General features: G+C 35.4%; 1 protein-coding gene across 1 annotated transcript in view; it reads left to right on the forward strand.

Annotated features, from left to right (window-relative positions):
• LOC127871820 (uncharacterized) overlaps positions 1 to 16140 on the forward strand; it is a 35354-nt gene extending 19214 nt beyond the window's left edge. The window contains exons 11-19 of the mRNA XM_052415030.1: positions 1 to 3; positions 2638 to 2710; positions 6087 to 6226; positions 6438 to 6525; positions 7136 to 7281; positions 8524 to 8609; positions 11430 to 11472; positions 12936 to 12982; positions 13319 to 16140. The exon at positions 1 to 3 is cut by the window's left edge and continues 129 nt beyond it. Of these exons, the coding sequence (XP_052270990.1) occupies positions 1 to 3; positions 2638 to 2710; positions 6087 to 6226; positions 6438 to 6525; positions 7136 to 7281; positions 8524 to 8609; positions 11430 to 11472; positions 12936 to 12982; positions 13319 to 13481 (789 nt within the window). The 3' untranslated portion in view covers positions 13482 to 16140. The remainder of the gene's footprint in view (positions 4 to 2637; positions 2711 to 6086; positions 6227 to 6437; positions 6526 to 7135; positions 7282 to 8523; positions 8610 to 11429; positions 11473 to 12935; positions 12983 to 13318) is intronic.
• Positions 16141 to 17566: the final 1426 nt, after the last annotated feature.

Below are 17566 nucleotides of genomic sequence, written 5' to 3' on the forward strand. Positions count from 1 at the left end.
CAGGTATGTGTTGTTGAAAATGTAGCTGATTCAGGAGGGTATACGTATTATTATCAATTTCTATAAACTATTTTGTGTCTGTGTGATATTGAGAGAAAGCATTCACTCACCAACAGATAATGCAAATTGACATGATGTCAACAGTCAAGACGACAAAGGCATGTTACATGATTTTCAGCATTCACAATCATCTTAAAGTGAGATTATACGATTTTGTCAAATATTTATTACTTTATATAAAATGTGTAAAAAAAATATTATACATACATTTCAATATAAATTAAAATAAAAGTTAAGAAGAACATGTGTTGAAAAATGCGAAATACGCCAGACATTTAATTCTGAAAAAATGGCTGTACAGTCAAATTCGCCAGCATGTATATCATGCATGTACCATGTGAACCTAAATTTAGTTTAATGGATCATTTTAATTTTCTTCAACGATATCTATTCATACGACACACAAACACTAACTCCCATCCTAATAAAAAGACGAATGCTTCGGTTATTGTAGAAGAATATGTACGAAATATCTTCGTCACAATCAGCTCGGGGCGCTTATTTGTCTTTGATGCATTTTATGAAATTTGTCTCCAATGTATAATTTTTCTTGCCTACTTTGTGTTATTGTAACATATTTTTATCAATTTATTACAATTTAACACGTATAAAAATAGTATAATCTCACATTTAAGTAAATTGTATGTTGGTTGCCAGTGGACTAAGGAAGACACCTGTCCACTTGTTCATGTCAATAGTCCAGGTCATGGCGTTTTTACATGAAAGTGTGTCACCCTGATATGTGGGGAATCAAGGGAGGTAACTATTGATTTTCAAGGCCATATGTTGTTAATGGCCCCAAAACTTCTCCAAACGGAGGCATATATTAAACTGCATAATTCTTGCTTTGGTCAGAGAGTGTGTCTCGCTTATTATATGGCGTATAAATTGGGAAGAATGAAATGGATTCAAATGAAACTTCATTTAATAATAGTGCAGAGTACAAGGACAATATCTCATTTATGTATTTACAGAGTTATTGCCCTTTAGTCATTTTTTTGTGCAGAGCAGAATTCTCTAAATATGAAAGGAATTTAACTTTATATATTGGTACCGAACATATATTGATAAGCGGAAGTACAAATTGCAAGAAGCATTTTTATGCCTCCACCATGATAAGCGCCCTATAGTGATACTCCTTTATATGTGTGTAAGTTTGTAAGTGTGGGACATTTGGTTTCCAGCCCATAACTTTGTTGTACATGATGGGATTTAAAAAAATTATGACAAATTGATTATCATCAAGACGTTGCATGGCATGCAAAATGGTGTCACTTGATTTGAGGTCATTGGTGTCCAACAAATTACTTTGTTGTGCATAATGGCATTGTAGATCAAGATATTTAGATGTGTTTGAAATTCTTAACCAATTAAGATATTTTAAATCCATTAAGCCATTTTTTAAATGCTTTAACTAAAGCAACCATTTTGAATACAGATGGTTTTTTTTAATGCTTTAACCTCTGTAGTTTTAAGAATGTCAGGCCAGTCACGACTCTTTTTAAACCCCAGTGAATGTTTTGGGGATTTTAATTCTGAGACAAGTATTGATAAAAAATTATGTTATTATTTTGATTGGAAAAGTAAGGATAACTTTCCTTTTTAAAAGTATCTTTTTTTCCCCAATTGGGAAAAGTACCGGTACCAGCCAAATTTGGAAAATTGTGTCACAGTGCAAAAAAAAACAGAAATTTGGAAAATTCGCGTCTTGAAGTCTTTATATTGGGCAATTGGTTTATTTGTTTTTTGCCCCCAAATACTTAAAAATTTATAACTAAATGTAGTCAAGTTGTCAATATTATTTTTACTTAGGGTGCAAGCCATAGAGCCGCACAGAGAAACTTACTAAATGTTGCCTTTTAATAATTAAGAAAAAACTGTTATTTTTTTAGAAACCTTCAATTGGAAATTAATTTGACAGCAATTAGGAAATGTGTAGTTATCCTCCGCCATAGGTGGAGGGATATTGTTTTTGCGTTGTCTGTCTGTCCGTCCTTCCTTCCGTCTATACGTCCGTCCAGAGCCATATCTTTCAAGTGCTTTGGCAGATTCCATTGAAACTTGGTATGAGTGTATATATGGATAATAGGATGATGCACGCCAAATGGCATTGTACACAATCTGATAATAATAGAGTTATGGCCCTTTGTATCTTGAAAAAATGTTTTTTGTGTGTCAGTGAGAGCCATATCTTGGAAGTGCTTTGGCGGATTTCATTGAAACTTGGTATGAGTGTCCAGAAGCATATTGGCGGGGGATATCAATACAGTACAACGAAATTGCTTGTTTTTTCTTAATTGGTAGTGCCGCTTTCTGCTACTTTATAAAAAAGGGAAAAATTGCGGTAGGTTCACTAATTATGAATGCCAATGAACATTGATGTGTTTGTTCTAAAAGATTTTAGCGGAGAAATTTGCTATAACAAAGGAAGGCAGAGAAAATGTCCGATAATTAATTAAAGTGAAACATGAAATATAATTATGGAGAAACTTATTGCAGGATTTATTCACAATTGTATATTTTTATGTTAAACACATAATTTATTAATTATAAAAATCAAGTAAAAATCATTTGCAGATGAAAGACATTCAGTGTGCAGCACCCAAGAAAAGGATCAGAGTTTTGTCATTGTTTGATGGCATTGGCATAGGTATACATAATGTTCTTATTTGACTTTCTGGAATAGAAACATCCTTATTCTGAATGTGGGTGAATAACATTTACTACCCTGTTGCCTGTCTTATATATATTGAAGGTCTGACATCTGTAGGTCTGATCTGTATCGCTGTTTGTTCTCTGCACTATGAGAATCTGATTTTGATTTTGCAATAAGAAAGCATTATCCTATAAGGTAAAATTTCTTGTAATACATACATATTCTTGTAATCTAGTAATAAAAAAATAAATTCTGATTATATTTCATAGCTAGTTGTGCTTATTACAAAATTATATGTGAACTGTTAACAATTGTTTAACTGATCATCAGCTATAAAACTGGTTGAGTGAGAAAGTGTTTTATCTGCTCAACATTTGGTTCTTTGTAGGTCACAATATTCTAAACGATTTCCTACACAAATTAAATGTAAAAGCAATAACTTTAACCAAGTATAAAGTCAAACTTTTGCCCATAGACACCCCCATTACCATACCTTTTCTTAAAGAGCATTCCAAGCTAAATTGATTTTAATAATAAAAAAATAGGTAATGTAATATGTAAAAAAGAACTTGCCATGAAGAAAAGGTCACTGTTTTACAGCCATCAGTTTACTGGCTACTCTCAAGTTTATGGCCTATGTAAAACCTTGTTAACACTCTAGAACTAACATTTTTTGTCTGCTCTTCATTAAATTTTGTTATAAAATTTTTTTCCAATGATATCTTGTATGAATCGAAATGGTTCCGGTTGGCTGGAAAACATTGCTGCAAGGGTGCAGGGCATTTTTCCTAATATGGCTATAGTAAAACCATGGAACACTCAGAGCCCACATTTATTGTCTGATCTTCATGAAACTTAGTCAGATTTGTCCCAATGTTATCTTGGACGATTTTGAAAATGGTTCAGGTTAGTTGAAAAACATGACCCCAGGGTGCGTTTTTTTCCCCCAAATATTGCTATAATAAAACCTTAACACTCTAGAGGCCACTTTTATTGTCAGATCCTCATGAAACTTGGTAAGAATATTTGTCGCAATTATATCTTGATGAGGTTTAAATGTTTCTGGTTGGTTGAAAGACATGGCCCCCTTGGGGGTGGGGCATTTTTTTAGGAATAGGAATCGTAACCAAAATTGGTATTCGGATAACCGTATCCGCTATCCGAATATATTCGGATATCCGTATTCTTATGTAAGTAAACTACAAAAGGCGTTTACCATGATCATCACAACACTGTGAATACATTAATTTGCACTGTTTACAGAATAACAAACAATATAATGCATATTTTATATGATTTCTTTATTTAAATTATTTTATTTATAAGAACAATATCAAAGTCGCAATATACGTAATTCCTTTTTTTTTAAACACTTAAAACTAAAACAAAAGCATACTTCTTCATTTTTATTCGCTAAGATGCACTGACCTTAGGTTTTTGTTAATGAAAATAATTGCATCGACTAAGTCGCTATTTAGTCTGTTCCTTAGTTTGGTAAGTACCAATTAAGCCGGCAGATGAGAACAAGCGCTCAGACGGAAACGATGTTGCCGGAACTGCCAGAATACTTCGGGCGACATGCATATGCCAGTTTGCAAAATATCTCGCAGTACTCAGTTCAATAAATGTAAAGTACCAATTAAGCCGGCAGATGAGAACACGCGCTCAGACGGAAATGATGTTGCCGGAACTGCCAGAATACTTCGGGCGACATGCTTATGCCAGTTCGCGAAACATCTCGCAGTACTCAGGTTTAATAAATTGTTAATGCAACAGTAATGACAAACACAACTTTATTTAGACTCTTTTTTTTTATAACAGATAAATATTGATTGACCAATAGAAAAACTTTTATTTGATTGGGCAGAGATAATTTTTCCATTCTGTTGCACCTGTTGATTGAAACCAAGTAGCCAATTGGTGTCAATTATTGGCAAGTAAGGACCATAAAACAAAACACGGAGGCGCAAGTTGGCAATTATGCAACCGGTCATTATCACCATGGTGATCGGGAACTGGCAGGGGCACTTGCAGAGCAAAAAACCAAATAACGGATTTATGTCAGTGTGTCAACGATGTCTGGTATACAGATTAACATCGAAATATAAGATTAGGAACATAGTGTGCATAACAACAGGGGTAATATCATTTATTAAGTATTTGGATCCTCTTTTACAATTCTGATACCAGTATCCGGATAATTGTTACCATCCCTACATTTTCTTTAAGCTTATATGGCTCAATTAAAACCTTGTAAACACTCTATAGAGTCCACATTTATTGTCTGGTCTTCATGAAAATTGGTCAGAAACTGTGTCTCAATGAAATCTTAAGAGTTTGAAAATGGCTCCTGTTGTTTGAAAAACATAACTGCCAGTGGGGCTGGGCATTTTTCCTTATATGGCTATAGTAAAACCTTGTTAACACTCTAGAGGCCATGTTTATGGTCCGATCTTCATGAAACTTGGTCAGAATATTTGTCTAAATGATATCTTGGATGACTTCTTAAATGGTTTGAGTTGGTTGAAAAACATTTCAACCAGGGGGGCGGGGCATTTTTCCTTTTATAGCTATAGTTAAACTTTGTTAACACGCTAGAAATCACATTTATTGTCCAATCTTCATGAAACTTGGTCAGAACTTTTGTTCTACTGATATATTGGATGAGTGGATCTTGGACTAGGGGTGGGGCATTTTTCCTTATATGGCTGGAGTAAAACTTTGTTTACACTCTAAAAATCACTTTAATAGTCCAGTCTTTATTGAACTTGCTCAGAACTTTGTTTGTAATGATATCTTGTATTAGTTCATAAATGGTTCCGGCTCCATTGAAAAGCATGGCGGCCAGGGGGCGGGGCATTTTTCCTTACATGTATATGGGTTGAGTAAAACCTTGTTAGCACTCTTACAGTCACATTTATTGTTCAATCTTCATGAAACTTCATAATATTTGTTCTAATGATATCTTGGGCAGCCCAGATCAGTTCCATTGCATCTCAGGTGAGCGGTTTTGGACCTTTTAGGCCCTCTTGTTTAGTTGATGGTGTTTATTTCACATAGACTGGTAATTCTATTTGAATTTTTTATATATTTTTATGACAATGAGACTTAATCTGGGAACACTGGGCTTAATGCATTTGGGTAAAGTGTTGTCCTAGATTGGCCTGCTCAGTATTCTCAGGTTAAACAGGGACGACACTTTATGTTTAAACTGAATTTTGTTGAGAAGGGACTTTATTGAAACAAAAAATTCCATAAAAGCAAAAAGTGTTGTCTCTGATTAGCCATTTTGGAAAGCACAGGCTACTTTGGAAAGCTTAATTCATTAAGCCCAGTTTTCCCAGCATGTGGCTCATATGTTCTTTTTCAGCCCATGTTGCCTTGGCCGACCTGCATCTGGATATGGAGGTGTACTATGCTGCCGAGACCAACATGGCTGCCACTCTGGTGTCGTCTAGACAGCAGGATGTACGTCACCTTGGCAATGTGTTGGACATCAACACGGCAAAAGTAGGCAGTATTAAAAACAAAATTTTTAGATTTTCTCATCTATTATCAAATACTTCATCAAATAAATCCCTTGTCCTATCAGATGAGCGTCCGAGTATTCAGGTCCTCGTTGAACAAGTATATCGTCGGGACTGGTGGGCAGTGGAATTTGTGTGCCTTGTTTAATAGATCAAATCAAACAAATAACTGTGTATTTAAGAATTATTTTCAGTTGCAGGACATTGGTCCCATAGATCTACTGATTGGACAACCACCCACTGCAGATCTGGCTACCAATAGAATTGACAGGAAGGGATTCAGTAAGTGCTGGCCTGATATTTGTTGTTTTACCTGTGGGTATCATGCTGAAGAAAGCCTTCAATAATGATCCATGTGTTTAGGGCAAAATAATTATCATTATGCATTTTAACTGAAACTTATCAATCGGGCCTTGCAAAATCATGGTTGTTTACCTACCAGTATCAGAGACCCTTTATTTGGCTTGATGGTAGATTTTTTCAAAAGGCATAATTAATGTAAACTGAAATTCTTAAACTTTTTTAAACATTTAAATGTTAGGAGCCTACCTAATTTGAGCTGTCTTAAGGAATAAAATATGATCGTAAAAGAAAACTTGATTTGAAATATTCTTTGTATAAACTGGATCAGCTTGCTCAGTTGGTAGATTCTTTACTACAAATCTTGAGGATCACAAACAACTTATTTGTGTGGATTGGCAACAAAATTATTTATGCAACAATTTTTACTCTTCCTCTGATTCCACAGATAACTTTTGTCCATTGTTGCATGGCATAAATATGTGTTCTTGATTCTTTTAAACCAGCTCATCCAGAGGCAATTGTATGACTGAAATACATAAAAGTATGCATAATTATTCTAAATAATCTTAGAAAACTTTCGTTTATTCAGATGGTCCAAGTATGCTGGTCATGAAGTATATGTCCATCATGAGCTCTCTGCACTCACTGTTCCCTAGCAATCATGTCTACTGGTTAATGGAGAGTACCCCATGCCTGCAGCCGGAGTACAAACACATAATTGATAACTTACTTGGGGTAACTACTCAGTTTGCTTTGAAGCTGGTGTTGTCTAAGTATGTCTGACACTTTCAGGAATGATGATAGTGTCCACTCATTTGTCTGATGTTTGTTCACTTTCTTTGACTGCAATCAGCTATGTACTTTTTTCCATAATTTTAATGCCCCTCTCAAAGAAGGCGCCAATCTATAATTGTTGTACTGTTGGTTTGATAAAAAAAATCCTGTCTTAGACGTAATTATGCCATATATTAATGAATTTGAAAATAGCTTGTCACAGATATAAAACATCATTAGACGTCTGGTGTAACACCTGTCTGCCTTCCTTAAAGGTCAAGGTAAAGCTTTATGGGTCAAAGGGTGAATTTGTTCATAAAATAACTGGTATTGATGGTAACTGTGTCACTCATAATGCATTTTTAAATAGCTTATCACAAAATGACCAACATCAGGAGATAGAGTGGCATGAGTAACACAGGTCTTCTTACTTGTCACATTAATAGGTATAAAGTCAAATATGGAAATGAAACGGCTTGAAATTTCCTGTCTCACCCTTAATGTTTCCATAATTATATTGAAGGATTAAAAAAACAACTAAAAAGTCCATTATCACCTGTCTTTCTACCACAAAGCTCAATTCAACTGTTGAAAGTCAAAAGTCACATTTGGCCTAAGAACATCTTGGGTTTTGACATTAATTAAATCTGGAACAGAAATTAAATGTTGGGGCATGCATGCCTTATGGAATCACGTCTTGTTATTCTAAATGTATGACATTTACTTTGCAAATTTACCATCATCAAGCAAGATTGTTATTGTGAGTGGTCTGTGCTTCCAGAGTAATAAATAAAACTTCTTGCAATAAAAAAGTTCATTGAGTAGATTCTCTACATATTTTCTTTATTTTTAAACAATGCCCTGAATTTGCAACAAACGTAAAAAATGCTGCAAGGGCTTGTTCATTTATATAGGGCGAATTGAAATCACACTGGAGAAGGCATGCCAAATTAATCAGGATTTTTTTGTAGCATTGATTGGTCCATCATGAATGAATTGTAAAACAGTGTATATATTGAGCGTTTATATATATTCGCTATCTAGGTATTTATACAGTAGGTTGTGATTAAACCTAGCTTATTTTCTCTCTACAATTAATTGTAAAACAATGTATCACTTGAATGTTTAGATATATTTGCTACCCCTGCAGTTTACTTAGCAGTTAGTAATTAAACCTTTCTTATTTTCTCTAAATACTTACAGATTGAGGGTGTAGTGTGGGATGGTCTGAATATGGCTGGTAGGCGCTGGGCCGCAAGATTCTGGGGAAACATTCCTGGACTCTACAGGTCGGTTAATAACAGTAGTGTTGATAAAGAAATATACACATAGGAGTGTTAGGTTTGGTAAGTTTGTAAGTATTTGATGTTCAGGGTTGATCTTAAAAGGGTAGCATTTCTGTTTTTATCCCCACTTTTTTCAGAGAAAAAGTGGGGATATTGTATTGATGTGCGTCTGTCCGTCCGTCTGTCCTGGCCACCTGCTCCTCCTACACTATTAGCACTAGAACCTTGAAACTTACATACATGGTAGCTATGAGCATATGTGCGACGGTGACAGTGACGGAATTTTGATCTGACCCCTGGGTCAAAAGTTATGGGGGTCGGGGCGGGGCCAGGTCAGAGATTTTCACTCATTTTTATGTTCCCCACTAAAGTAGTGGGGGACATATTGTTTTTACCCTGTCTGTTGGTTTGTCTGTTGGTTGGTTGGTTTGCGCCAACTTAAATATTTTGCAATAACTTTTGCTATATTGAATATAGCAACTTGATATTTGGCATGCATGTGTATCTCATGGAGCTGCACATTTTGAGTGGTGAAAGGTCAAGGTCATCCTTCAAGGTCAGAGGTCAAATATATGTGGCCAAAAAATGCTCATTTTATGAATACTTTTGCAATATTGAAGATAGCAACTTGATATTTGGCATGCATGTGTATCTCATGGAGCTGCACATTTTGAGTGGTGAAAGGTCAAGGTCAAGGTCATCCTTCAAGGTCTGAGGTCAAATATATGTGGCCCAAATCGCTTATTTTATGAATATTTTTGAAATATTGAAGATAGCAACTTGATATTTGGCATGCATGTGTATCTCATGGAGCTGCACAATTTGAGTGGTGAAAGGTCAAGGTCATCCTTCAAGGTCAGAGGTCAAATATATGTGGCCCAAATCGCTTATTTTATGAATACTTTTGCAATATTGAAGATAGCAACTTGATATTTGGCATGCATGTGTATCTCATGAAGCTGCACATTTTGAGTGGTGAAAGGTCAAGGTCAAGGTCATCCTTCAAGGTCAAATATATGGGTCAAAATTGCTCATGTAATGTCACTTCTGCAATATTGAAGCTAGCAATTTTATATTTGAAATGCATGTGTATCTCATGGAGCTGCACATTTTGAGTGGTGAAGGGTCAAGGTCAAGGTCATCCTTCAAGGTCAAACATCATATAGGGGGACATTGTGTTTCACAAACGCATCTTGTTTTATGTTATTTTACATTAACTTCTTCATTTCTGCACCAATTTACTTCAAATTGATACTGAGCCTCTCTTATGACACTAAGGTCAATCTCATCTATGCATGGCCCCATTACCAACCCTGGGGCGCCCCGGCCACATAGGTCACACCCACCCAAAATTGTCCTTTTATTATAATTTCTTCATTTCTACACCGATTCACTTCAAATTGATACTGAACCTCTCTTATGACAATACGGTCAATCTCAGCTATGCATGGCCCCATTACCAACCCTGGGGCGCCCTGCCCACATAGGCAACGCCCACCCAAAATTGCCTTTTACTATAATTTCTTCATTTCTACACCGATTTACTTCAAATTGATACTGAACCTCTCTTTTGACAATACGGTCAATCTCAACTATCCATGGCGTCTTTACCAACCCTGGGGCGCCCCGCCCACATAGGCCACGCCCACCCAAAATTGCCTTTTACTGTAATTTCTTCATTTGTACACCGATTTACTTCAAATTGATACTGAACATCTCTTATGACAATACAGTCAATCCAAACTATGTATGGCCCCATTACCAACCCTGGGGCGCCCCTCCCATAATAGGCCACACCCACCCAAAATTGTCTTTTACTATAATATCTTCATTTCTACACCGATACACTTCTTATTGATACTGAACTTCTCTTACAACAATACGGTCAATCTCAACTATGTAAGGCCCCATTACCAACCCTGGGGGGCCCCGCCCATAATAGGCCACACCCACATAGGCCACGCCCACCCAAAATTGCCTTTTACTTTAATTTTTTCATTTCTACACCGATTCACTTCAAATTGATACTGAACCTCTTTTATAACAATACAGTTAATCTCATCTATGCATGGCCCCATTACCAACCCTGGGGCGCCCCGCCCACATAGGCCATGCCCACCCAAAATTGCCTTTTACTATAATATCTTCATTTCTACACCGATTTACTTCAAATTGATACTGAACCTCTTTTATGACAAAACAGTCAATCTCAACTATGCATGGCGCCTTTACCAACCCTGGAGCACCCCGCCCACATAGGCCACGCCCACCCAAAATTGCCTTTTACTATAATTTCTTCATTTCTACACCGATTTACTTCAAATTGATACTGAACATCTCTTATGACAATAAGGTCAATCTCAACTATGTATGGCCCCTTTACCAACCCTGGGCGCCCCGCCCATAATAGGCCACACCCACCCAAAATTGTCTTTCACTATAATTTCTTCATTTCTACACCGATTCACTTCTAATTGATACTGAACTTCTCTTATGACAATACGGTCAATCTCAACTATGCATGAACCCATTACCAACCATGGGGCGCCCCTGGGTCAAACATGCGGCGCGGGGACACGCGTTGGCCTCTTCCGCGCCATTTCTAGGCTTATATAATTATTTCAAGCGTTTCTAAATAAGTTTTTCATTTTAGAACCTTAGCATATTAATATTTCATTTTAGAATCTTAGGATATTAATATTGATCTTTTTAGAACCTCAGACTTCATTTCTGTAACAAAATATTAGGTGTATCTATAATAATGCACCACTTATTTGCCAATATTGACTGTTATAATGTAAGTTTTTGATTCTTCATTTTTAGCACTGTTGAGTACTTTGAGCAGAACCATGATCGTATTGTCAAGGTATGTTTCATAGAGTCGAAGTATGTTGGTGGGGCCTTGCTTCCTGTGATAAATTTACATTAAATATACATGTTTCTTTCAAATATGTACTCAAGATAATTATGGTAAAATTATTAATTGATAGGGTTGCCTGATTTGTGGCCAGGGGTGGCGAAATCAAATGTCCGAGTTGCCCGAGTCGTACATTTGCTTGTCTGGGCAACTGACTTTTTTCAATTAATTTGTCCGTGGACAACAAGTTTTTTAAAAGTCGCGTACAGGCTATACAAAAATACAATGTATTAAAGCCATAATTAAGTTTTACAAAACCGGATGTTGACACGCGATTACATTGTCAGTGCTATTTGCGGAGCAATCAAGCTAAAATACGTGCACTTTCCTGCGCAGTGATCTCCCTTATTCTATATGAGACCGGGAGCATGCCGCATTTTCAACATTCGGCCCGACTGTTAGACAGTGTACAGACTGGTTTCTTTATTTTTACAATCAGACGGAAATAAAAAGTATCAATCTAAGATAATCAAAACACGGTCTACCTTGTTATTCAAGACAACTTTAATGGTAAAGATGAAACTTTTTTTTTAATCTTAACAACGGAGCAGAAACCCGAAGCTTTGAGCAGCCCACCTCCCAAAAAACTAAGAAAGATTATGATATTGGCTAACCGATTTTCAATGGCTACCAGTTTATATAATCAAAATGCTACCAGTAGCGGAGCCTCAGTCTGATGAGGTCCACATATTGGACTAGTTTAATTTGTTAAGATTACAATGTACTTATGTTCAGCACATGTTTTAAATAACACTAGCTTCGCAAGATTTAAAGTTTGAGAAAGTCTTTATATTGTTTATAATATACTGCTATAATGAATGTACCATTAAAATACAATTATAAACAAAACAAGCAAATCTTACTCATTTTGATATATTCCACATTATTTAACATTAATCAATAAATGCGTTTATAATTTATATAAACATGAACGGACAAGTGTAGTTCAGCAACGGGCAAGTTAAATTTCCTAAATGGTTGTCCGTGGACAAGTATAGTTTTTTGAGATTTCGCCACCCCTGGTGGCTTGGTCCAATTTTCAGTTCCAACTCATGAAGCCTTGTCAAGGTTTCTTTCCAACTAATTCAAGTAAAAATTCTTTTGAGGAATCATTTATTCTCTAAAAGGCTCACATGAATAAATTTATCATTAGCTTAAATTAATAAGTTTACACTTAAAACTTATTTCAAGCAGTAATGAAATGAATATTAAAGATCCCAACCTTCCAAAGAAAGTGTACCAGTTGGTGTTTGAATTTGTATGCACACTAACAAGACGATTATAACATTGATACAATTCACAACATGTAACAAATGAATGTGTTATAAATTGGGTCTAACTTCACATTTATGACACTTAAACATTTACAGTTACGTGGAAACCAAACTTATGTTCTTTTTCATTTATTGTAGTTTGACTTAAGACATCAATGTACAGAGAACATTCAAGAACTTGAAAGGTATATTGACCGCTCAGTATTGGATGTTCATAATCATGAATTTGACTTTAGTGCACCAGTATACACTATTGTAAGTGGCTATATCTTGTGCCACTTTTAGAATTAGTTAGGATTATAAGTTTCATGATTTTTCATGTAACTTGTGACTTATCTTTCATAGTTATATACTTTGCAATAATTGTCAGTTCAGCTAGAGTTACTGATACATCTCCGTGCTCTAAAAACAAATACAATTATTCTTTAATCACTATACTCAAACTCTTTACATACATCCATCCCATACCATCCAAAAAAAACATAATATGGTTTAAATTATGTGTTTATTTGCATCTACAGACTGTATGGGTTCCCAAGACATTACACAGATGTTGGCCCTCTAGATACACCTCAACGAAGATTGCTCCTGCAATCTGCTTCCTGTGTCCCAGTCATCAAGCACCTTTTGTCGCCCCTGACAACTTGTTTCGAGATCAAGGACATTTTAAACTGCCCTGAATAAAGTCCTGTATAAATAAGAATTGCTTGAGTTTTATATGACAGGCTCTACTGGTTGCATGATTGCAACAATAATATAACTTTTGGTGTGGGGATGGACAGGCACAGAGACACTGAGCACACCCTCCACATGAACAGCATGTATTTTGGCCGCCTATTCAAGCAAAAGAAGTAAAAAAAAACATTGGGGAACATATGATGTAAGGTGTTCACATCAAACCATTAAATTGCTTATGTGAATGCAATGAATGCATAAAATTCCTCAGCTTACTTGTTTAAAATTAATTTTGGATGATGGGCAATAAATGAAGTTCATGCGGAAGTAATACAGTTTAACAGCCTATTCATTGTGTATCTGCATTTAATTTATTAAAACTAATTAGAAATGGAAAGTATCATTATACAAGCTTTTTATGTTGATATTATTTTTGTAATGCATCTATTCTATTTAGGTAATATCTTGTGTCCAGAATAGTCTTGCATTTTGCCTAATATATGTCATATTGTTACTTCCAATTGTCCCATACAATTTGTAAATGGTATATTAATTTCTAATATTTACATAATCGCAGGAATGTGGATTTTCAGGAGATGATATCACTTTAGCTATTTTCTATAGTTTTACTGTCTCCATTAAATATTCGCTGCATTGTCTGAGAATTATGTTGACCTCAAATTTAGGCCAAGTTTGATCATCAGCCATATGGCCACATGCTCTTCAGATTTTTTACCATTTGTTTATGAAGAAAAAGCAAAATATGGCGTTTATTTCAGTACCTTGATGATACCATGTGAACATTATTGTTTAGCCTTTTACCATGTGAACATTGTTGTTTAGCCTTTTATTTTGTTGTTGTTTTTTGTGCACAAAATATTTGCATCCATGTACATAGACACAATCGTTTCGTATGTTTTGTAAAATGCTACTTAATAATTTTGCTTGTCACTAAATACACACAACACAATATGATTGTGTCTACATGATTCTATCTACTAGTATTTAAAGTGGTCATTTTCAACATAATCATTCCTTAGTTCTGTTAAACTTTATTATCGTTCCTTTAATAGAATGATTTAGAATTACTTAGCACAAACGTTTGTCTCTGTTACATGTAGACTGTTTAGGACCCAATATCACATGAACTAAGTTTGTGGGTCCACTGTCAAGCTGAGGTGTTAAGATATAAAAAATATACAGGAATTACTGTTTAAATATGTTTCACAAATGTGTTACATGTCGTTAACAACGTTAATAACTTGGCCATGAATGTACATGCTTTTATATTTGAGTACAGTAACGACATAGGAAGCTGGAAGAAGATATTATAATATGAAATCATGAAAAAGTTAAATCTCTCTTTTTTGCTTTTTATTTGTTTTACAACTTAAATCATGTGAAAAGTTCATTTTCTTTAATCAAAAGTCCAGTAAACGTACTACTTAATTATGTTTGGTCAAAAAGTTGTGTCAATTCAAGCAACACATGTTGGGTATATGTTGGTGCAGTCCATATCCTGTTATGCTCACCTTGGCACAAAGAGCCTTTTGGTGAGCGTGTGTGACTGTTTGTTGTCCGTCCTCATCTCCACATGTCATCTACTTAGGGAAAACCACATACCCAGGAGGTTAATGTATCATGGCATGAAACTTTTTATGGTGGTCCATTAAATAGATGGCCAAGAGTTAAATTAAGTCATGCCTCGGAGGTGCACGTTCCAAGTGGCTTAGAAGGTCGCTGGTAAGCATCCCATGGCTCTTTGGGGGTTTCTTGTTTTAAATTAGCTCTCATTTTACTTGTTTTCATTTTACACTAGTGTACATGTATTTGAATGGCATGTGTTTCATACATTTTTCTTGTTTATGTTTTTTAAAGTGTTATTTGTAAGATTTATTTGTTATTTTGGAAACTAGTTTCGTTCTACTGTTTTATATTCTACAAGCCCGTATTATGGAAACTCCCAAAGGCGGGCTAGTTGCGTCCAGAAGAACGATATTAGGTATGTAACTCTTACAAGTTTAAATTGGATCATTATGAAACTTAGTAATAATGTTGGTGTGATTCAAATCTCGACGAACTTCGAAAGCCAACTAGAATGCTTGTTCAAAGCGCTTCTAAATTACGGCCCTGGATGGCATGTTTGTGATCATACCATCTCAATTTAGGTAGATTTTAATAACATAATTTTCATGAACAGCCATTCTCTCGGATGACATTTTAATTCAGGACCCTTTATTATACTTTTAAAACGCAAATTTAAATTCTAAAGCGTCGTCCACACTCGATTTAGCATAGTCCACTCTCTAACTCCGTACATTATAAATGGGATCAGCATAAAACTGCGTGCTATTGTGAGCATTTTATCTCGGCCAAAAGTGATAACCAAATAGATGGCATGAAACACTTCTGAATTATGTTTAACGAGGTGTTTACAAACTTTTATAACCAGCTAGTATATCGCTTGAAGCATTTGTGAAAGTCGACCGCTTTGTAAGTCAAAAAGATTTAATCGTATGGTCGTCAGACTCGATCAATCTAATCCAGACCTTTCAATAGAAGTATTTGGTGACAAGTTCTGATGCTTTATTTTTGTTTGCGATTTTTTGTTACCGACACCTGTTCAGTTTCTTGGCTATTGCAATTGTTCAATAAAATTTAATGCTTTTGACTTGTTCGTCTTCTCATTTATAAAAATATCTGGTTTGAGATTCCTTTGTTTTCTGATGTACGTTTCTTGTCATACAATTATGATTTCAAAACATGGCTAAATAATAGCCGTAAAACTATTAGAAAACGAAATACATGTAGTCTCAACAAGAGAGGCATGAAACATAGCTACAACATGGGTTTACTGCAGACAATTCTGAAATCAGGTTATAAAGGCCATTTAGTACAGTCAAACTTTGTGTTTAAACAAAAACTGATGTCTCCGATCCAGCACATTATAGACCAATATGTGTTCTTAGCTGCTTTGGTAAACCAATGGAACGCTGTGAACACAAACATATTTACAATTTTCTTTCTGTCAACGAACTACTGGTACTTACATTCTCTTCAATCCGGTTTTATTAAAGATTTCGACAATGGAAAGAGCGAGCAGTCTTGTAGTTTAAATATTTTATTGTACATACATGTACATATTTATGCTACAAAGCCATTTTGTAGATAATTTATTACATGTATACAAAAGCATAAGGTCTTGAGTTTTACCAACACCACACCATATGCATGGCCATTTCCAGTGTGACAATTATAGTACTTAAATTATGCTTCCACATGAGATCTGGTTATGATTTGGATACTGGTTCTTCCAATTAAAAACAAACAAAAAACATTGATCCTCTCCTATTCGGTCGGCCGCAGTTATGCATTCGGACAATAAATATAATAGCATGCACCTTCAATAACATTAGCATATACAACTTCAATAATAGTGATATAATGTAACATGTGGGATTTAGCTGTTATGTAATCGTTTTGTACATGTAATATAGAGCTTGCCTCATTTTCATAAGAACGGATTTTTCGCAACGAGCCAACGGCATTTGATGGAGTATGACATTTCATGGTGACTTGCTTATGCTATTATTTTTAGGTATCAAACTACAGCTTCTCAATTGGTCGAAAACAATACCTTTCACAATGCAATCTTTATGGTCCACTATCTCATTAGGTTTTCCATATACTAGTAATTCGATTCTCGGGCCGCTGCTCTTTCTTCTCTATATAAATGACTTGCCAAAACTCGGAAATAATGTTAATTATTGTCGATACAAAAATTCGACATACTGCTACACATTGATTTAAGCCACGCCATGCCCCTAATTCAATATAGAGGTATTCACGGCATTAGTGGTACTAATCGTTATGTATGTTCATTGCTGACATCATGTTAGAAACATCCTACGAACTTAATTGCAAGGTGGTTCGCACCTTTATATAGTTTATTCCAAAATAAACTCTTGCACAATATATTAAACTGTAAATGTCCCCACAGGGTGTGTCTACTCGAAAGTCTTGGGAATTTTTGTTGGGACAACTCTTTTTTTCTCATCTGTACTGAACAGTACGGAGAACGATACGTAGGAATG

The sequence above is a fragment of the Dreissena polymorpha genome, chromosome 3, assembly GCF_020536995.1.
Source record: "Dreissena polymorpha isolate Duluth1 chromosome 3, UMN_Dpol_1.0, whole genome shotgun sequence".
Classification (NCBI taxonomy): domain Eukaryota; kingdom Metazoa; phylum Mollusca; class Bivalvia; order Myida; family Dreissenidae; genus Dreissena; species Dreissena polymorpha.